The 16,367-nt window shown below is 40.2% G+C and overlaps 1 protein-coding gene across 1 annotated transcript; it reads left to right on the forward strand.

Moving 5' to 3' along the window:
* The first annotated feature begins 8,988 nt into the window (after positions 1–8,988).
* On the forward strand, positions 8,989–10,275 carry LOC121183308 (carbohydrate sulfotransferase 1-like). Its single transcript, XM_041040335.1, has one exon. The coding sequence runs from the start codon at positions 8,989–8,991 to the stop codon at positions 10,273–10,275; it is 1,287 nt and encodes a 428-aa protein (XP_040896269.1).
* Positions 10,276–16,367: the final 6,092 nt, after the last annotated feature.

Below are 16,367 nucleotides of genomic sequence, written 5' to 3' on the forward strand. Positions count from 1 at the left end.
TCCATGACAGACACATACCTTGCTCTTGCTGCCAGTGATGAAAATGTAAACACTTTTAAAATGATTTCAGAAAAGTTCTGCTCGTTTAATTTGTGGTACAAAGATCGCAAACTTTCTGTGACACAACCGAGGAGCCTTTGAGCAAGCCAAAGCTGCTCCCAGTAGAGTGTGAATAAATATTCAAATCCGGTCTAGCAACCTAATGAATGATGTCACTATCCATTCAATATTTATTTGCCGTTAAAAACTGTTCAACATTTTAATAAATATGTTTATTTCTTTTCTTACCAAAAGTTAGAAAAGAAAATTTGATTGATTCCACTCACATGTCTTTGTGTCTTTGTGTATATAACTTTTGCAGAACAGTGGTCACTGTACGTGGTAATTAGAGGATAATGACAAATAGTAAAACGCAGTTTGAAGATAGCACAAGTAGAAATGAGTCAGTAATAGCTGTCAGTAACACAGCACTATCTGTCTAAAGCTTGCTAACGTTAGCTAAATAAACCACCACTGCTGTCTGCTTGGTTGTTTGTTTTTCAAAAGATATACAGTATAGTTCCACTCTAAGTATGGGGCTGGAGCCAGGGATGTAATATGCATAAGACTATGCCTAACTCCGGGAAAAGTTCGAAAATACTACACCTCTAATTCTTACATTAGATCTGTTTGTTCAATCTAAACAGAAACAGAAATGCAAAGGTGACAATTTGTGGTTATACAGGAAGGCACGGAACTATTTCTTGACTATTTCTTCCCCATAATGTATGTATTTTCCCAAATCTATTAGAGGTCTGTTTCTCTTCTTATTATGATTGGCATAACAAGGCACATTTTAAAGGAAAGAGCGAAAGAGAAATTTTCAGGCTTTTATTCGCCCTTCATATTATTACTTATTGTGAAATTTTCAATAGCACTAAATTTCCCGGAGATAGAATCTGCTGCAATTCAAATTTTAGTTTCAAAAAATGGACAAATTTACAACTACATGCTAGATAATTCTTCACCAGAACAAATATAATATTGACTTACTTCTTGTGAAATATTGAATAGTTTTTTTTCATTGTCAGTTAAAAGCATGCCAGAGTGGGGAAATTTTCTGTTTTTTTAATTCTTTTGGTACTGTGTATTTCTGTGTTGTAACAGAAATCACAAATCCAAGCCAGCAGTTTGTGGTTTATGTTGAAAGGTTCACCGTTAGCCCAATTTGCTGTCTGCTCCACCTGCCATCGGCTAGCCATCCGGCCAACAGCTGTAGTCTACCAGCCAGCGAACCATCCAGTGCTCAGCACACAAAATGATTAAGGGCACAGGATAAGGATAAAGATGTGCCCAACTCATCTGAAGCTCTCGTTAATCTGCTGTTGGCAGTGGAGTTTGTATTGCATTAGCATTATTACAGAGTGTATCAGCTGGTTACAGGAGGTGGGGGTGTCCCTATCTGTAGCGCCACTGTTACTGGTGAAGGATGGAGTGGGGAGAGACTTAACTACAGTAATTCCAACTTTAGGGTTGGCTTAAATGACTGACAGAGTGGGACTGTAGAGGATAATTAAATGAGGCGGCTAAGTTGCAATGAAAATATGCAGGATTTGTGATTCCCATAATGAATATACTCATCACACATGGCCAGGATGCTGCTTTCGATACAGTCATGATGCACAAATGTGCACTGGTCACCTCAGGTTGTCCAGTGACCAGATGTCCTGCAGATTCTTCCAGATGTTTCTGTAGCCTAATGCAGTGAATCATTGGAGGCCAAAAATGAGCCCAGTATTTGCAAAATCCAGACAAATTCTCCCAAAATAGTAAGAGGGGTAGTTACATATCCTACAGTACAAATAAATAATCCACTGACAGCAGTGATTAGGACCAAATTCTTAGTTCATGTCCTGGAGGCATTTTGGCTGCATGCATAACACAAATCCTTAATTTTAACTTTCTAACCCTAACCCTAAAACCAAGTCTTAATGCTAAAATAAAATTGATTCACTTTTTTGGTTACTGAATTTGAGTCCCTAAATGGGATGTCAGTCCCCAGAGTGTGCTCTCCACAAAGTATCCACATTTACACATACACAAAAACACACATAAAGCTATATTTTTTATTTTTATTGTTATTTATTTATTTATTTTTTGGTTTGGGAGATTTACATTTATTTAACCATTTTAAGAAAAAGGAACATGATCATCAAACCCCAATACAACACAGAGGTGATTAATAGCACAAAGGCAAGCTAAAACAAAATCATCAGTCATGCAACATATAAATAATTGATTGCACTACCACAGCTGAAAAAGTAGCTGAACCTCATTGTTAAAATTTTAATAAGACTTGATCTTGTTTCACAGCACTTAACAAACAGCTACCTCAAAAGGATAGATCTGTATTCTTCTAAAAGTATAATTTATTTTGCCTTCTGTGATTTGGATAATCACCTGAGAGAGGTGACAAACTGGCTCAAGATTTTCACTGCAGCTGAGAGTGCTTTATGTATCTCTGTGTGCGTGTGCGTGTGTGTGTGAAAGCACTATGTGTATGTCTCAAATGTCATATTGTTATTTTTGCCAAGGCTATGAAGTCGTTTATCAAATCTGGGACCCCATACATATGGATGTATGGAGAGAAGGGATATATTTTGTCTATTTGATTAAGGAGACCTTTGACAAAGGAGCCAGTACAGCAGAATGACAGCTGAAGCTCTGTGGGTTTACACTGCATAAAGCCTATCCTGAGGGACTGACGTCTAGTTGGAATTTCAAGCAGTCTGGAGCGCATACAGTAGTACCATCGCTGCTGGAGAACTGACGAGATTGGGAGCTTTTTCAGGTCACTTATATATTCAGTGTAGGGGGATGTAGATTGGACAGTTCTTGTTTGTGGTGAATACCAAACAGCAGTCCAAAACCTATTCTCTTCATCATCATGAAGAAGAAACAAACTCTGGCAACTGGCAAGGTGCTGTGCTGAGCAAAAAAAAAGAAAGAGAATCATAACTCTTTAGGAAATGAATGTAATTGCAAAGTAGGCAATTAGAGTTTTCATTCCAGTTGATTCCAACCAAAAAAAAAAAAAAAAAAAACTCCTTTTGCTCAAGCATGCAGCAATTAGAACATTTTGTCCTGGTTTCCAAAACATACAGTAATTGCATCATCCAAATCACAAAACAGCCATGTAATTTGGTGGACGGGTAATTGGAAACCACAATTACAAAACAAATTTTAATTAACTCTGAAACAGCACGTGGCTAGATTGGACTGAAATGAGGCCGAAAGCAAAAAAAAAAAAAAACATTATCAATTAATCAAGCAGCCAGAAGCCATTGGTTTATAACATTCTAATGAGAAACCTTCATCATATATGAACTAATCATGGGCTTTGCTCTTTAGAATTAAATACATGTCATTCTCTCATCATTTTACTTGTTGCAAATCTGTGACGTCATTTTACCTAATGTTGAGCATGAATTTCACAGACGCAGAACTGAGAGGTCAAAGAAAAAAAAACTGGACTTGCTTTCTGCTCTCTCTCAAAGCTTAACTGATGAGAATGATTGAGCTGCTTGTGGACAAATCAGTGCTCGGCTTTTGCCACAGTACTTTAGACTGGCTTTTTTTTTTTGTTGTTGATAAAATTCAAGGGGATCCAGCTTCACTACACAAAGCTGCGGTGGTCACAGTAGGCTGCAGCCCAGGATTGTAATGCAGCTTCTACAGTGAGTAGTTACAGTAAATTTTGGAAGTTTAACATGCTTTGGATTATTTTGGCTAATTAGAAAAACTACAGGGTTTAACAACAGATGTGAAGCCTCCGTAATGTAGCTTAGCTTCCAAACAGCTGACCCTGTAATGCTATTACTTCCCAGTGGACTCCAGATATCTAAATGTTGTATCTTGTGCCCCTTTAGGGCTCACAGCATGCTCAACATCCATCCCAGTGACCATGCGACCTTGTCAGCTGTGTGGTAAACACTGGGAATATAAATGACTAAAGTTCACATAATGCACAAAATGTGATTACACAGGTTCTTCAGTGTTGTGCATCAAGAATAGCTCTGTGTTTTTGACTTACGTTAATACTTGACATAAAATCCCATTGAAGCATTACTTTATTCAGAAGATATTTAGAAGAAATGTTTGCAGTCTTGATTAAAATGTGACACAGTTTACTGTGATAAGAAGGACAACATGACAGAGATAACTGATGGTATTTCACTTTTGGATTCAGTTTCCTGTCCATAAATGATTATTACTATTTACAGCTCAGCTGACAACTGCAATCCCTTGTGAATGGCTTTCTAAGTTGTACAGCCGAAATGTGAACTTGCGTAATTTAAACTGAAAATGTGTTTTTTAAGCTCAGTGGGGGTAGAATTTGTTTAAGATTATATGATCAAATATATGTGTTAAAACACACACTTGTATGTGTATGGTGGGAGGTACTGGCCTTTACACATAGGGTTTTTACACTTTGAGATGTTGTGTGTTCTGCCTCTTCCTATTTTGTAAACATGAACAAGGCAATCCCTTGAAATCCATGTGTGCCCAGAGCTCCAAGTTGTGAATGGAAAATGTCAGACTACAAAAAAAAAAAAAACCCAGCTTCTGTCATCATGCGCCTACTAGCATAAAGATGATGGAGAGGAGAACAAAGCCAGCAACCCCTCTTCACACATTATTTAGCTTGGCATGTTATGAATCTACTACAAATCCTTTTATAGCACGGTCAAGAAGAATACTCTTACGTGATAATACGCTGAAAGGCTATCGCACTGCAGCAGATGCCCCCCTTCTGTGTGGGAGGGCGTCCCTTGACAAGGCTTCCACAAGCTGGGTTCACTGACATCAACACTCTTGGGACAGCCATAGAATCAGAGCTGTATAGCTGCTGCTTCTCTGGCCTCCCTGTGGCACTGCCGTGAACTCATCCAAGGGCCTTTCATCTGCAAGGTTAAGACAACACCCGAGAAACTTCACAGAGCATCCAGGAAAGGGCAAATAAATGTGACTGTAAATAGGCACAAAGAGAGACGCAATCAAAGACGTGCTGGGGGCAGATGATATCCTTCAAGAGTGCCTACAGTCTACAAGTGAACAGTGTGTACGTATGTTATCCAGGGAAAAGTCTGTGACACTGAGAACAAGAGGTGGAAAGTCAGCTGCCAGAGGTGCTACGTGAACTCAAATATTGTACTTCTGTACTGTTTTTAGTAACTCAAGTTTTCCCATCTGGTTCCTTTATTATTTGAGAGTTGTGCTTACCATGTATTTCTTCGTGGATTAAGGTTTTACATTCAAAACATTCAAATGTTAAAAAAAAAAACATGATGCAAGGGAATAGCTACAATGATATAACAGTATATACATTTCTCCACCTTGAGAAGCTGAGGTATTAAAATACTTGTGAAAACCATGCACTGTATCTCCAAACTGTCCAGTTCCCCTGAAAGCAAAGGTGAACAACATCTCATGGGCTCAGTTTTTGGTGGGAAATTCAAGTCTGGAGTTCCTCCACTTGAGAATCAACTGAGAGAAAAAGCAACTAATGACCTTATTAATGGTTAACAAATGATTGATTCATTATGATTTATTTAAATGATTTTTATATAATGTTTATAGGTCTGTTTAAATCTATTAATAAAAAGAGAGTATGGTCTGCCTGGTTGTGAAAAATTCCTCTGGCTTTTGAGTCATTAATAAAGTCCTTAATAAACATTAACAAGTGTTTCACTTTTCTTATGAGCCATCATGTCTGCAGCTGTAAATGTTGATAAGTCATAAATAATAAGAGTCACGGGTTTCTCTCTTTCTATTAAGCCAGCAGCAAAAGTTAGTGAGTCATATTAGATTATTAACATCCATAATGTGTGTTTATGGATGTTAATAAGTGTTTTTATCACAATCCCTGAACTGTCCAAATAGTCCATTGGAGTGGTCTGTCTGATCAGCTGGTCAAAAATATTTATTAATCATTGATAAATCCAGTAATTGTAGTCTTTCAGAAAATGGTACCAAATCAGTTTTGCACGGGGGTGGCATTAATCCCCCATACAACTGCTAAAATAGACATGGGCATGATTACCTTACCATTGTCTGTCACCTGATTGTCTCCAGGTGTGTTGAGGTATGTTGTATTGTCAAATTGTGAGGCTACTTCTTTGTGCATCCTTCTACTGTTCCTCCTTCATTTTCAAAAGCTGTCTTTGTCTTGCTTTTCGAGTCCGGCTTCCTTTCAGACAGCGTGTACTTTGCAGCCTCATATCATGTTTATTATTGGCCCACCCACTCCTGTATCAATAACTGGGCTGCAGATGCCCTGGAGACAGGGCTTTGCAGAATCACAGAGCCCGAGGCGGTAACGTTGATGTGACGAGTTCAAGATAAAGTCAGGGGAGAAACTGGCTGCCATAAAATCCCTCTAACCTGCGCGCCTGCTCCTGTAAGCTGTGACTGGTGTCAGACAGGTACCGATAACGTGAGATAAATGAGCTAAAATAACCTGCAGGAAGTTTTGGAGCTGTTTATGAAAAAGAAAATTAAAAAAAAAAAAATCATAAAGTTGTAGTTTCATGCAAAACAATGAAACATCTGCAAACAATTCAAATTGTAATATTGTGGTGGAATCACTGAAATCACCAACACATGGTTTGGGTGAAAAGACCTGGTATGCTCGTGTGTGTGAAGAGGGGGGTCTGAGTGTGTGATGTGGCAGTCAAGACACTGAGGATGATGTGTGTGTGTGATGGTGTGTGTGTGAGAGAGAGAGAGGAGGGGAGAGAAAGGGAGAGAGAGAGAGAGAGAGAGAGAGAGAGAGGCAGGTGGAAAGGGGGAGGGGTCTGGGGTGGTCCAGACAGTCGGTCCTTGTGTACCTCACACACTCTCAGCCTCTGCGCATCATTTAAGGGAAGCCCGGCTGTCGCTTTCCCCCGGTCAGTCCCACCGCCTGGCTGCTTTAGAATAACACCACCGCTACAGCGTTACTCCACCACTTTTTCTCCTCTCCCGCCTGTGTCCGAAGCCAAACGTTTAACTTAGAACGACTCGCGCAACCGTTATATGGAAAATACGGGTCTGCCAGGCGCATTTTTTCTCCCCTGCCCGAGAAGAAGCGCACGGTGGAAAACGTTTGAGGACTAAAGGAAACCAGTCGTGATTCATGGACGTACAGCGCATCATGAGACTACTACAACTACCAACAAGGTATAAGGGGAACAAGTCTAAATTTGCTCCGTAATATTACCCTTTTTTTTAAACTGGAGGATTTATTCAGGCTTTATTTTATATAGAGCTGTTTTGAACACTTGCGGCTGGGTGGGATGCGTTTCATTTGTCCTGTGTTGTCTTATCGCAGCATTGGTGAGGATGTCTGCATCGCGGAAAATCTCATGTCAGGAAACCTAACCTGTTCCCGCTGCAGTATAGTCGGCTTTTTTTTATTCAAAATGTCTATGAGATGAAAGCATTGATGCTCTCTATAAGCATAAGTCGCCTGTGTTGCGATGGGAAGCCAGAGAAGTAAAAAAAAAAAAAAAAATGTATTGTTAGAGTATAAAGCAAACCATCAACACTGTCAGCTCCTTCGCACAAATAGAAGGCTGAAGTCTGTCTATGCAGTGGGGCAAACAGATTTTTATCTGCTTTTATGGAGCAGTTCTTTTATTTTCATTCTCATTTGTTATTGTTAAAGTAGCCTACCTCCACATTGTTCTCTGGAGTCAAAAGAGATTTACCCTGATGCATAATTTCTTTCTTGGACCCTACAAGTCTCTTGCATGGCTTCTGAAGTGATGATGGTGAGCCTTTATTTTTCTTACACCACGAGAGCTCCCCATATCGAGGCCCCAGTTAAGGATACTGCAGTATAATTATATATATATATATATATATAAATATTTTTTAAAAAATCAAATCCTTAATGTGATTATCTAAATCTTCACTTGTAGCATTGTTTCCCCTTGACATGACATTGGCATTGAAGCTTTAAACTCCTGTTTACCTTTCTGCACTGGCTAATACTTTTTTTTTTACCCCCTTGATAAACAAGTGAAAAACAGCACAATGCTTAGACTCTCCAATCAGACCAAACAAGGTCCTTGAATTAGATGCAGACGTGATGGAGAAGACGGAGAGCCAGGGTGAATATGGGGCGTACTGCAGTTGCAGTATAGTCTTGTAGTACAGTGGACTTGGTGAAGTATTCTGTATCCCTTATAATGATTATACAGTAACTTTTGGTGCATTTTCAACCCCATTAATCTCATGGAGTTACATACATATAATTAGGCAAAAGCTATTTTAGAACATTGGTGCAAACAAAACGTGTCATTTCCATTTTTAGAAACTGTATAAAGCCTGTTTTATGCTTCCACTCCACTGTGGTCTGCGCTCTCAGACTGCTGTACATGTTTTGTCAGTCAGTGTCAGCTGATTGGAAAGCAACCAGAAGTTTGGGGCTCAGAACTCTCATCTTTATTTTATTTTTCAAAAATTAAGCTGTAGCCCCAGAAGGGGAAACACGAGACCAATTGAACGATTAATTTACAATTCTTCCTCGTGGCTGCAGTCATATTTGTTAAGAACTGCTCTCGTTCTTTTTTTATTCAATATACATTTAATTTTCAATCCTGGCCACTGATGACTCACTCTCATCACAATACAAGGTGTCCCACTGTTAATTGCAATATTGAAATGAGATTTTATTTGAGCGCTCTCCTTTCTTCACTGCACTGTGTGTCATTGTAGTGTCAACCATGTAATATCAATTGTTATTTTAGGGCAGTAAGCGATCTACCCTCTAATTTTTTGTCTGGGTATAAAACCCGGGTCAGTGTCACCGTCGCTGCTTAATAATATATTTACAGAACTGTTAGACCCAAAAACTAATGAAATAACAATTCAAATAATTTCGGAGAATAAAAAGACCAAAAATTCTTTGTTCACAGGGAGGACCTGGCATGGACCGCTGTGTCTAAATGAAGTGGTTCAGCCATGCAATGTTCCTGGAAGGCAGTGATTCTGCTGGCCTTGGCCTCCATTGCCATCCAGTACACGGCCATCCGGACACTCACCTCCAAGCCTTTCCAGCTGTGCCCGTTGCCTAGCCCCCAGAACTGTGGTCTGGGGGGCCAAGAGACAGAACCTCCCTTTGAGCGGGGAGCAGCAGGCGGTGGAGGCTGTGATGACTACCCTTACTTTTCCATCAATGCCACACGTAAAACTCATATCCTGGTCTTGGCCACCACCCGTAGTGGCTCCTCCTTTGTTGGCCAGCTGCTCAACCAGCACCAGGAGGTATTCTACCTGTTTGAGCCTCTTTATCATGTTCAGACCACTTTGATTCCACGTCTGTCGCACAGTCGCAATGCTGCAGATCGGCGTGTGATGCTGGGCGCCAGTCGAGACCTCCTGCGTAGCCTGTATGGTTGTGACCTCTATTTCCTGGAGAGCTACATCAAACCGACACCCACAAACCACACCACGGATAAACTGTTCCGTCGGGGTGCCAGCCGAGCGTTGTGCCAGCAACCTGTATGTGATGCCTTTGGTCCTGCCGATGTTAATGTGGAGGAAGGGGACTGTGTTAAGAAATGCGCAGCTCTAAACATGACCTTAGCAACAGAGGCATGCCGCGAGAAGCGGCACGTGGCCATCAAAATTGTTCGTGTGCCGGAGATTGGAGATCTGCGGGCTTTGGTGGAAGACCCACGGCTGAATATTAAAGTCATTCAACTTGTCAGAGACCCGCGTGGTATCCTGTCATCGCGGATCGAGACATTCAGGGATACGTATCGCCTGTGGCGTATTTGGAGGGCCACAGGGAGAAGGCCCTATAATCTAGACTTGAGTCAGCTTACAGTTGTCTGTGAAGACTTTCTCAGCTCCGTTTCAACTGGTCTCAGCCACCCCTATTGGCTGAAAGGGAAATACATGTTGGTTCGCTATGAGGATTTGGCTAGAAATCCGCTTCTCAAGACAAAGGAGATCTATGACTATCTGGGGCTGCCTCTGGATAAAAACGTGGAAGACTGGATACATGCAAACACTCGGGGCAGCAATGAGCCCTCAGCAAAACACAAGTTTGGTACAGTGAGAGATTCAGCAGCTAATGCGGAGAGTTGGCGTTTGAAACTGTCTTATGACATGGTAGAATACACACAGACTGTGTGTCAAAAAGTACTTCACCAGCTGGGATACAAGGCTGTGAAATCAGTAGAGGAACTGAAAAATATGTCCCTCTCACTGGTACAGGACAAAACTTTTGTACCTTTTTTGTAACAAAGATAGTTCTCTAATGACTATTTTTGATATATTTATAATTGTTGCCTTATAATTTCCTTAGTTTATCGGTTTTGTTTCTGTGATTTTGTTTCTTCAAATTTGCACTAAACTTTAAAGATTTTTGAATGCACCGTGGGAACTATGGATGAGTCCCCAATGTTACAGAACAGCACACTTAAAACACAAAAGTAATCAAACAAGTTAGTTTACAAATGTCTCTCTTTTTTTTTTTAGTTTTTCCATCCATAGAAGCAAGACGAGGCACTGTCTTCATTAATTTTTTTGTATGGTTTCAACGGAAGTAAAACGTTACCCTTCAGAAACATGGGAGTTAGGAAGGGTTTGGGAAAGCAGACATGTTTTTTTTTTTTTCTCTAGACCTGTTATGGCAAATTTGGACTGTACAAGCCCTATTGTGCAATAAATAGTGAATGTCGCAGTCAACCTTTACCACTATGGCATTTCTCTCCATGTGGGAAGAGGGGAGATACTTCTGACAGATGCCACACTTGCAAAGGATAATTGCAGACAATTAATAGGCTCTCAAGTTAAAGGGACAGAGTCCCACTGGAGGTCACGAGTGTATCATCAGAGGATTTACAACCATCTGTGATAGACAAACACACACTAATGAGAGGTAATGCTGAAATCTTCATTACTGTAGGTGTTTAGGGAATAAATCATATTTTTCAAAACGATTACGGCATTAAAAACATGGATCTAGACATTATGTAAGTTCTAATCCAAATAGACGCTGAGGCTTTCTGATGGATTGTATTTGTCAGTTTTATTTATTACTTTATTTATTTTTCAATTTGTAGAATCCTTTTGTTCCAAATCAATCACAGTGTGAAATTTACGCTGTCTTTTCTGTGTTCAGTTAACAGAGTCATCCATTGCTCAGAAGACATTAACTCATCAATCAAACAGTAAAAGTATTTCCTTGTTTTTTATGTCATCTTACGAGGATGGTATGAAAACGGAAAACACCCCACAACAAAAATGACGCATGCGCTCTCTCCCATGTAAAATAACATAGCTCTGTTGACAATTCATGTTGGATCTATGTTTATATCCCACATGAAAGATTCATAACTGAGGAAGATATGTCTTTGTACAACGGGTTGCGCTGCAGATTCCCATTTTTCCAGGATGTGTGGATAGCTTAGAATGTACAACACAACCACGTTCACACAGTAGATTGACACCGATAACATATAAAGAGTACTAAAATAATGACTTTACATAATCTGTGACAAATCCCCTGATCATTATAGCAGCAGTTGGCATTCTGTTTTAACCAGGCACTGTTCTGTACTGTGTCCTTGCTGTCCTACTCCTTAAAGTAACACAGTGAACAGTTACCAAAGTATTGAACAAAATTATTATTCTAATTATTTTTAATTTATGATCAGAAACTGGATTTTGGCTTTCTAATTCACATCACATAACATTTATGAACTCAAGCACAAATAAAATTGAAATAATTTCCAAGATTATCTGCTGTAAAATGAACCATATAATAAGCTGTTTGACACTGATGGACTCTTGGACCAGTATTGGTGCAAAAATAAATGTGGATCTGAGACCCCCAGCTGGCACAAAACCAGCACAAAGTAGAGTTCTGGTAACATTCCCATAGTATGTGATGACATTTTCACCAGTTTATCCAGTGGCTAGTTTGGTAAATTGTCCTCCCATTTAGTGTGCAGGATACAGTGATCATTTCATGCTGTGCGCTGTATTTCTAAATCTCTCTCTGTTACTGTAGTGTCTTAAACTGAATGTCAGTTTGCATTATGTAGCACAGACTGTCAACGATGTGTACACAAAACACAGCTGCAGCTATAAAATGTAGAGTAAACATCTTTTAAAGTGAAATTGGTAAACATACTGAATTTAACATGATCAGCATGTTGCATTTAAGACTTGAGTCATACCGCACAGACAAAAACAGGGCAGGTTACTTAGGGGAAGAATCAATTATTGTTACTGCTTAATTACAATGTCAATTTCAAGGAATAAACAAATAATAATTACCCTTCATGAAATGATTAAATACAAAAAAAAATATTTTAATATCTTTCATCATACCATGAGATTGTAGAGGTTTGAGTTTCATTCAGTGAAGGTGTGAAAAAAAACTGTGGATCTGATAAATGTGCAGGTACATCCTGAGTGAATATCATAGTCATATCAATCCTCAACACTGATAAAAATGTCAGTGTTTTTCATTTTTCCTTCACCTTTGGGTTTTCATCAGTTTAGCCTTTTACTTTGACTTTGAATACTGATTTCCGTGATACCTAACTGTGCAGGCTAATAACATGGGGCAAAGACGCCCATTGATTTCCATGCAGTGACCACTTGTTTACCCATAAGATATAAACCCCGTGAATGGAGCATCACACGCCCTGGCTCATCAGTATTGGTGACTGGATGTCCATTGAGATGCAGAGCACAAACCTTTGATCCTCCTCTGTGCCGAGGCTGGAGGCAAACTCTCTCTCTCTCTCTCTCTCTCTCTCTCTCTCTCTCTCTCTCTCTCTTTCTCTCTCTCTGCTTTCTCTGTTTTCTCCATCATCCACCTCTCCAGTTTTTACAGAGGTCTCAGGGGATTGTTCCTTTGCTTCAGTGCTCACTCTCTGTTTTTCACTTTACCTCTGAATCTTCTGGATGTGCTTGGCATACTTTTAATTTTAAAACTGAAATCCGCTGCAAAGCTGGGCATGTGCAGATGCATATGATTTCTTTTAGCAATTAACGGAGAGTTAGATGAGAGTTAGTCGAAGAGTTAGATGAGAAGATTGAAGACAGTTTCACGTCTGTACATTAAAGCTAGGACTAGCAGCTGGTTAGCTTAGCTCAGCACAAAGACTGGAGACTGGGGGGAAACAACTTGCCCGAGTCTGTCTGACAGTAACAAAATTAAACTAGCAGCATCTCTGCTTAGTTCACTAATTAACATGTCACATGCCATCCGTTCATTCTGTGCAAAAACTGAGGAGCAAAAATATGTGTCTATAAAAATCCACCATTTTACAGGGGGGGTAATACGCCAGGCTGCTTCTTGGCTAGATTTCCTTTGTTTGTCTTTTGCTACGTTTAGCTAATGAGTCGCTGGTTGTACATGAGTGCGACATCAATCTTTTCATCTAACTCTCTGCCAGAAACCGGGGAAGTGTATTTCCTAAAATGTCAAACTACTCCTTTGACAAGCAGACCAAACATGATCATAGGACAAGCTGTTGTGTGACAGTCAGTCTTTTAACCTGACCACAGCTCCAATAAATCTCTCAACGGGCTTTAATGGATTCAAGAATGCGTCTGCAACAGCAGTCTCTGAACAGTAAACCTGGACTGTGTCTTTGCTGACTCATTTATATCTCATTTACTTACTGTTAAATAATGAGAACTAACATCACTGGACAGTTCGTCAATAGCCCTGCAGTTGAGCAATATTCCAGCTCAACATACACACTTCTTAACTGACACTCTCACTTATATTCAGCTTGGCTTCTTGCTTCTAATGCTGGACTGTGACAGTTTGCAAGTAATGGCACACTCCCTCCACATGCCTGACCCTGTAGTTTGCAGCCTGCTTCCCATGTGTCTGTGCGTTGGTGTGTCTCTGGGCTCTTGCTGAGCCTCTAGTGTTGTTTATTGTGTCCCAGGGCTGAACATATGGTTCACAAGCCCCTGGAAGAAAGTACAGCAGATCCCTCTCTCACCATGTCTCCTTTTCTCTTTTTATTCTTATCCCCTCATAATGTGACCTCAATAATCTGACCCTGTGTGACTGCATGACAGAGCAGAAAGATATTTGCTATTTTGTGCCCACTGTTTACTGAGCTGAGCTGACAGAACATGTCCTGCTGGCTAAAAGTACTTGTTAGTGAGCAAAGACTGCTGAAGGAGAACATTTTTGAAGAGCTTGCAGCAAAAAAAAAAAAGTGATCATTCTAACAAAAGGAAGTCTGAGATGAAAATCTGCTGTTGTTTGTGTGAGTGAAGCTGAGAGTGTTTCTTTGCTGCTGCTTAGTGGGATATAGGCTAGTTATGATGTGAGAAGCTCACTGAACTCAACAAATCCTGTGAATTATAGCACTTAAACATGTCAGTGTCACTGTTGCTATAGTGAACAGCGGATATGTTACGTAAGCATTTCCACATCCTGACAATTTGTCTTTGACCTCTCAACACGTCACCTTTTGTGGATGGTTTTTGATGGCGCTCGACTCTGCATCTGAGCAGCCTGGATGATTCAATCAGTCGGTGCTCAGGTGACTGCTGACGTTCTTTCCAGCACAGAGCCGTGAATGAGTCAAGCCGTGCAATCAAAACTATTCATGTGAAAATCATGAGATCGTTTTGTTCGACTTTTCTGCACAGGTTGTCCAAGTTGTTATCTGATTGCTGGTAAAATTGCAGTGGGGGGTGGGCGAGCTGGGCTTTGCCAGGAGCGATATGAGCAACTTAATTGAAGCTGTCAGCAGGTCAGTGTAAGAGAAGCGTAGCAACCAGGTCATTATGTAGTTAGAGATCCACAGCACCATGATAGGTTTAATGGGCAGAGCAGCTTTGAAATGAAATTTTAAAAACTGAAATATTCTCTGTAATATGCAAACTGGTACGGTTATACCTCTGGGTAATAAAATTCTGTGGTTGATTGAATTCAAATACCAACTTTTAAGTCATATTTGTACATTAGCTCATTTTAACACACAAGGTTAGTTTGCATCTGTCATTGCATTGTTGCTGGATACATTTAATGTTGCACGAAGCATGCTCCTTTCATTTCTAAGCCTGAAACAAAAATGAACCATTCTAACTTGTAATATGACCATTGAATAAATTACCTTTCATATTAACCTATTTTTCACACTCAACCTTTACTATATTAAAGCATTAAATCTTACAGTGTGTATGAACTTATTTTTAAATTAGAAGGGGGAGAACTGGAAATGGCAGTCTGTCTGCAACTGGCAGCTGGAGCTGCCAGTTGCAGCTCCAGCTGCAACTGGCAAGCAGAGGTTACCCTCTCTTGCTCTCCCAGCCACACATGCACACACATTTACACTGAGGAGCCATTGATGGTTATATCCCCCCTGAAAATGTGAATATAGGTGAGTGAGAGGGTGTATGTGTGAGTGTGTATATGTGCACGCAGCATCGGTCAGGCTGGTCAGCGCAGCTTACGTCACTGTGGTCAGCTGTGGCTCTCTCGCTTTACTGCCGATGCTCAAATCCTCCCTTAGGCTGGCCTGTAAAGCTGAAATGAGATTAGCACTCACGCACACAAGCAAACAAATATGAGCAGTCATGAACTAAAAATGAAGTTGCGCTCTGGGAATAGAAGAAACACAGGAATATCTCAATTTTGACACTGTGTGACATTTCTGATTTACAGAAGTAACACATACAAATATGTGCTCTGGATACCTTGTGCACTATTTCCAGCACAACATGACAGAGGCTAAACCTGGACGGCGTGCTATGTGCATATGTCTGACCAAGGACATAAATCCTGATCAAACTCTCAACTACCAAGCACACATTTGTTTTCTCTGACGCTGAGGCTGTAAATCAGAGCTCTAAGCGTGCAGTGATGGAGTGGAGAATGAAGGCAGTGATGTGGGTGTAAAAAAATATGCTTTCATGCAAAGTCGTAGTTATGTAATGGAAATCTTCCATATGATCTATTTTTTTAATTTTAACATAATCTATTTTTTTTTTTAAATCTCATCTACATATGGAGGAAGAGCAAGAGAATATTTCTCATAAATCCCAGCTGAGAGAATCATTGTGGGGATTTATCCGCAAACTCCTGCAGCCTGACATATAGTTTTTAGCCTTGTCTTTGCATCAGGCATCAATTTCTCTCAAAAGGCGGATGTCCCCTGACACGTCTAGAATTCTGACCATCAGCATATGTTCCTTTCTACCGCGTCAGCAGAGAAAAGGCTGGCACAAACAGTGTCCACTTTGTGTTTGATTTGCATTTAATATCCACTATCCACAAGGCTTCGGTTTATTTAAACTGATATTTTACTCATCATATCAGCAAGCTCTTGGGCCTTGAAGCTTTT

Source organism: Toxotes jaculatrix, chromosome 1, assembly GCF_017976425.1.
Source record: "Toxotes jaculatrix isolate fToxJac2 chromosome 1, fToxJac2.pri, whole genome shotgun sequence".
Taxonomy (NCBI): domain Eukaryota; kingdom Metazoa; phylum Chordata; class Actinopteri; family Toxotidae; genus Toxotes; species Toxotes jaculatrix.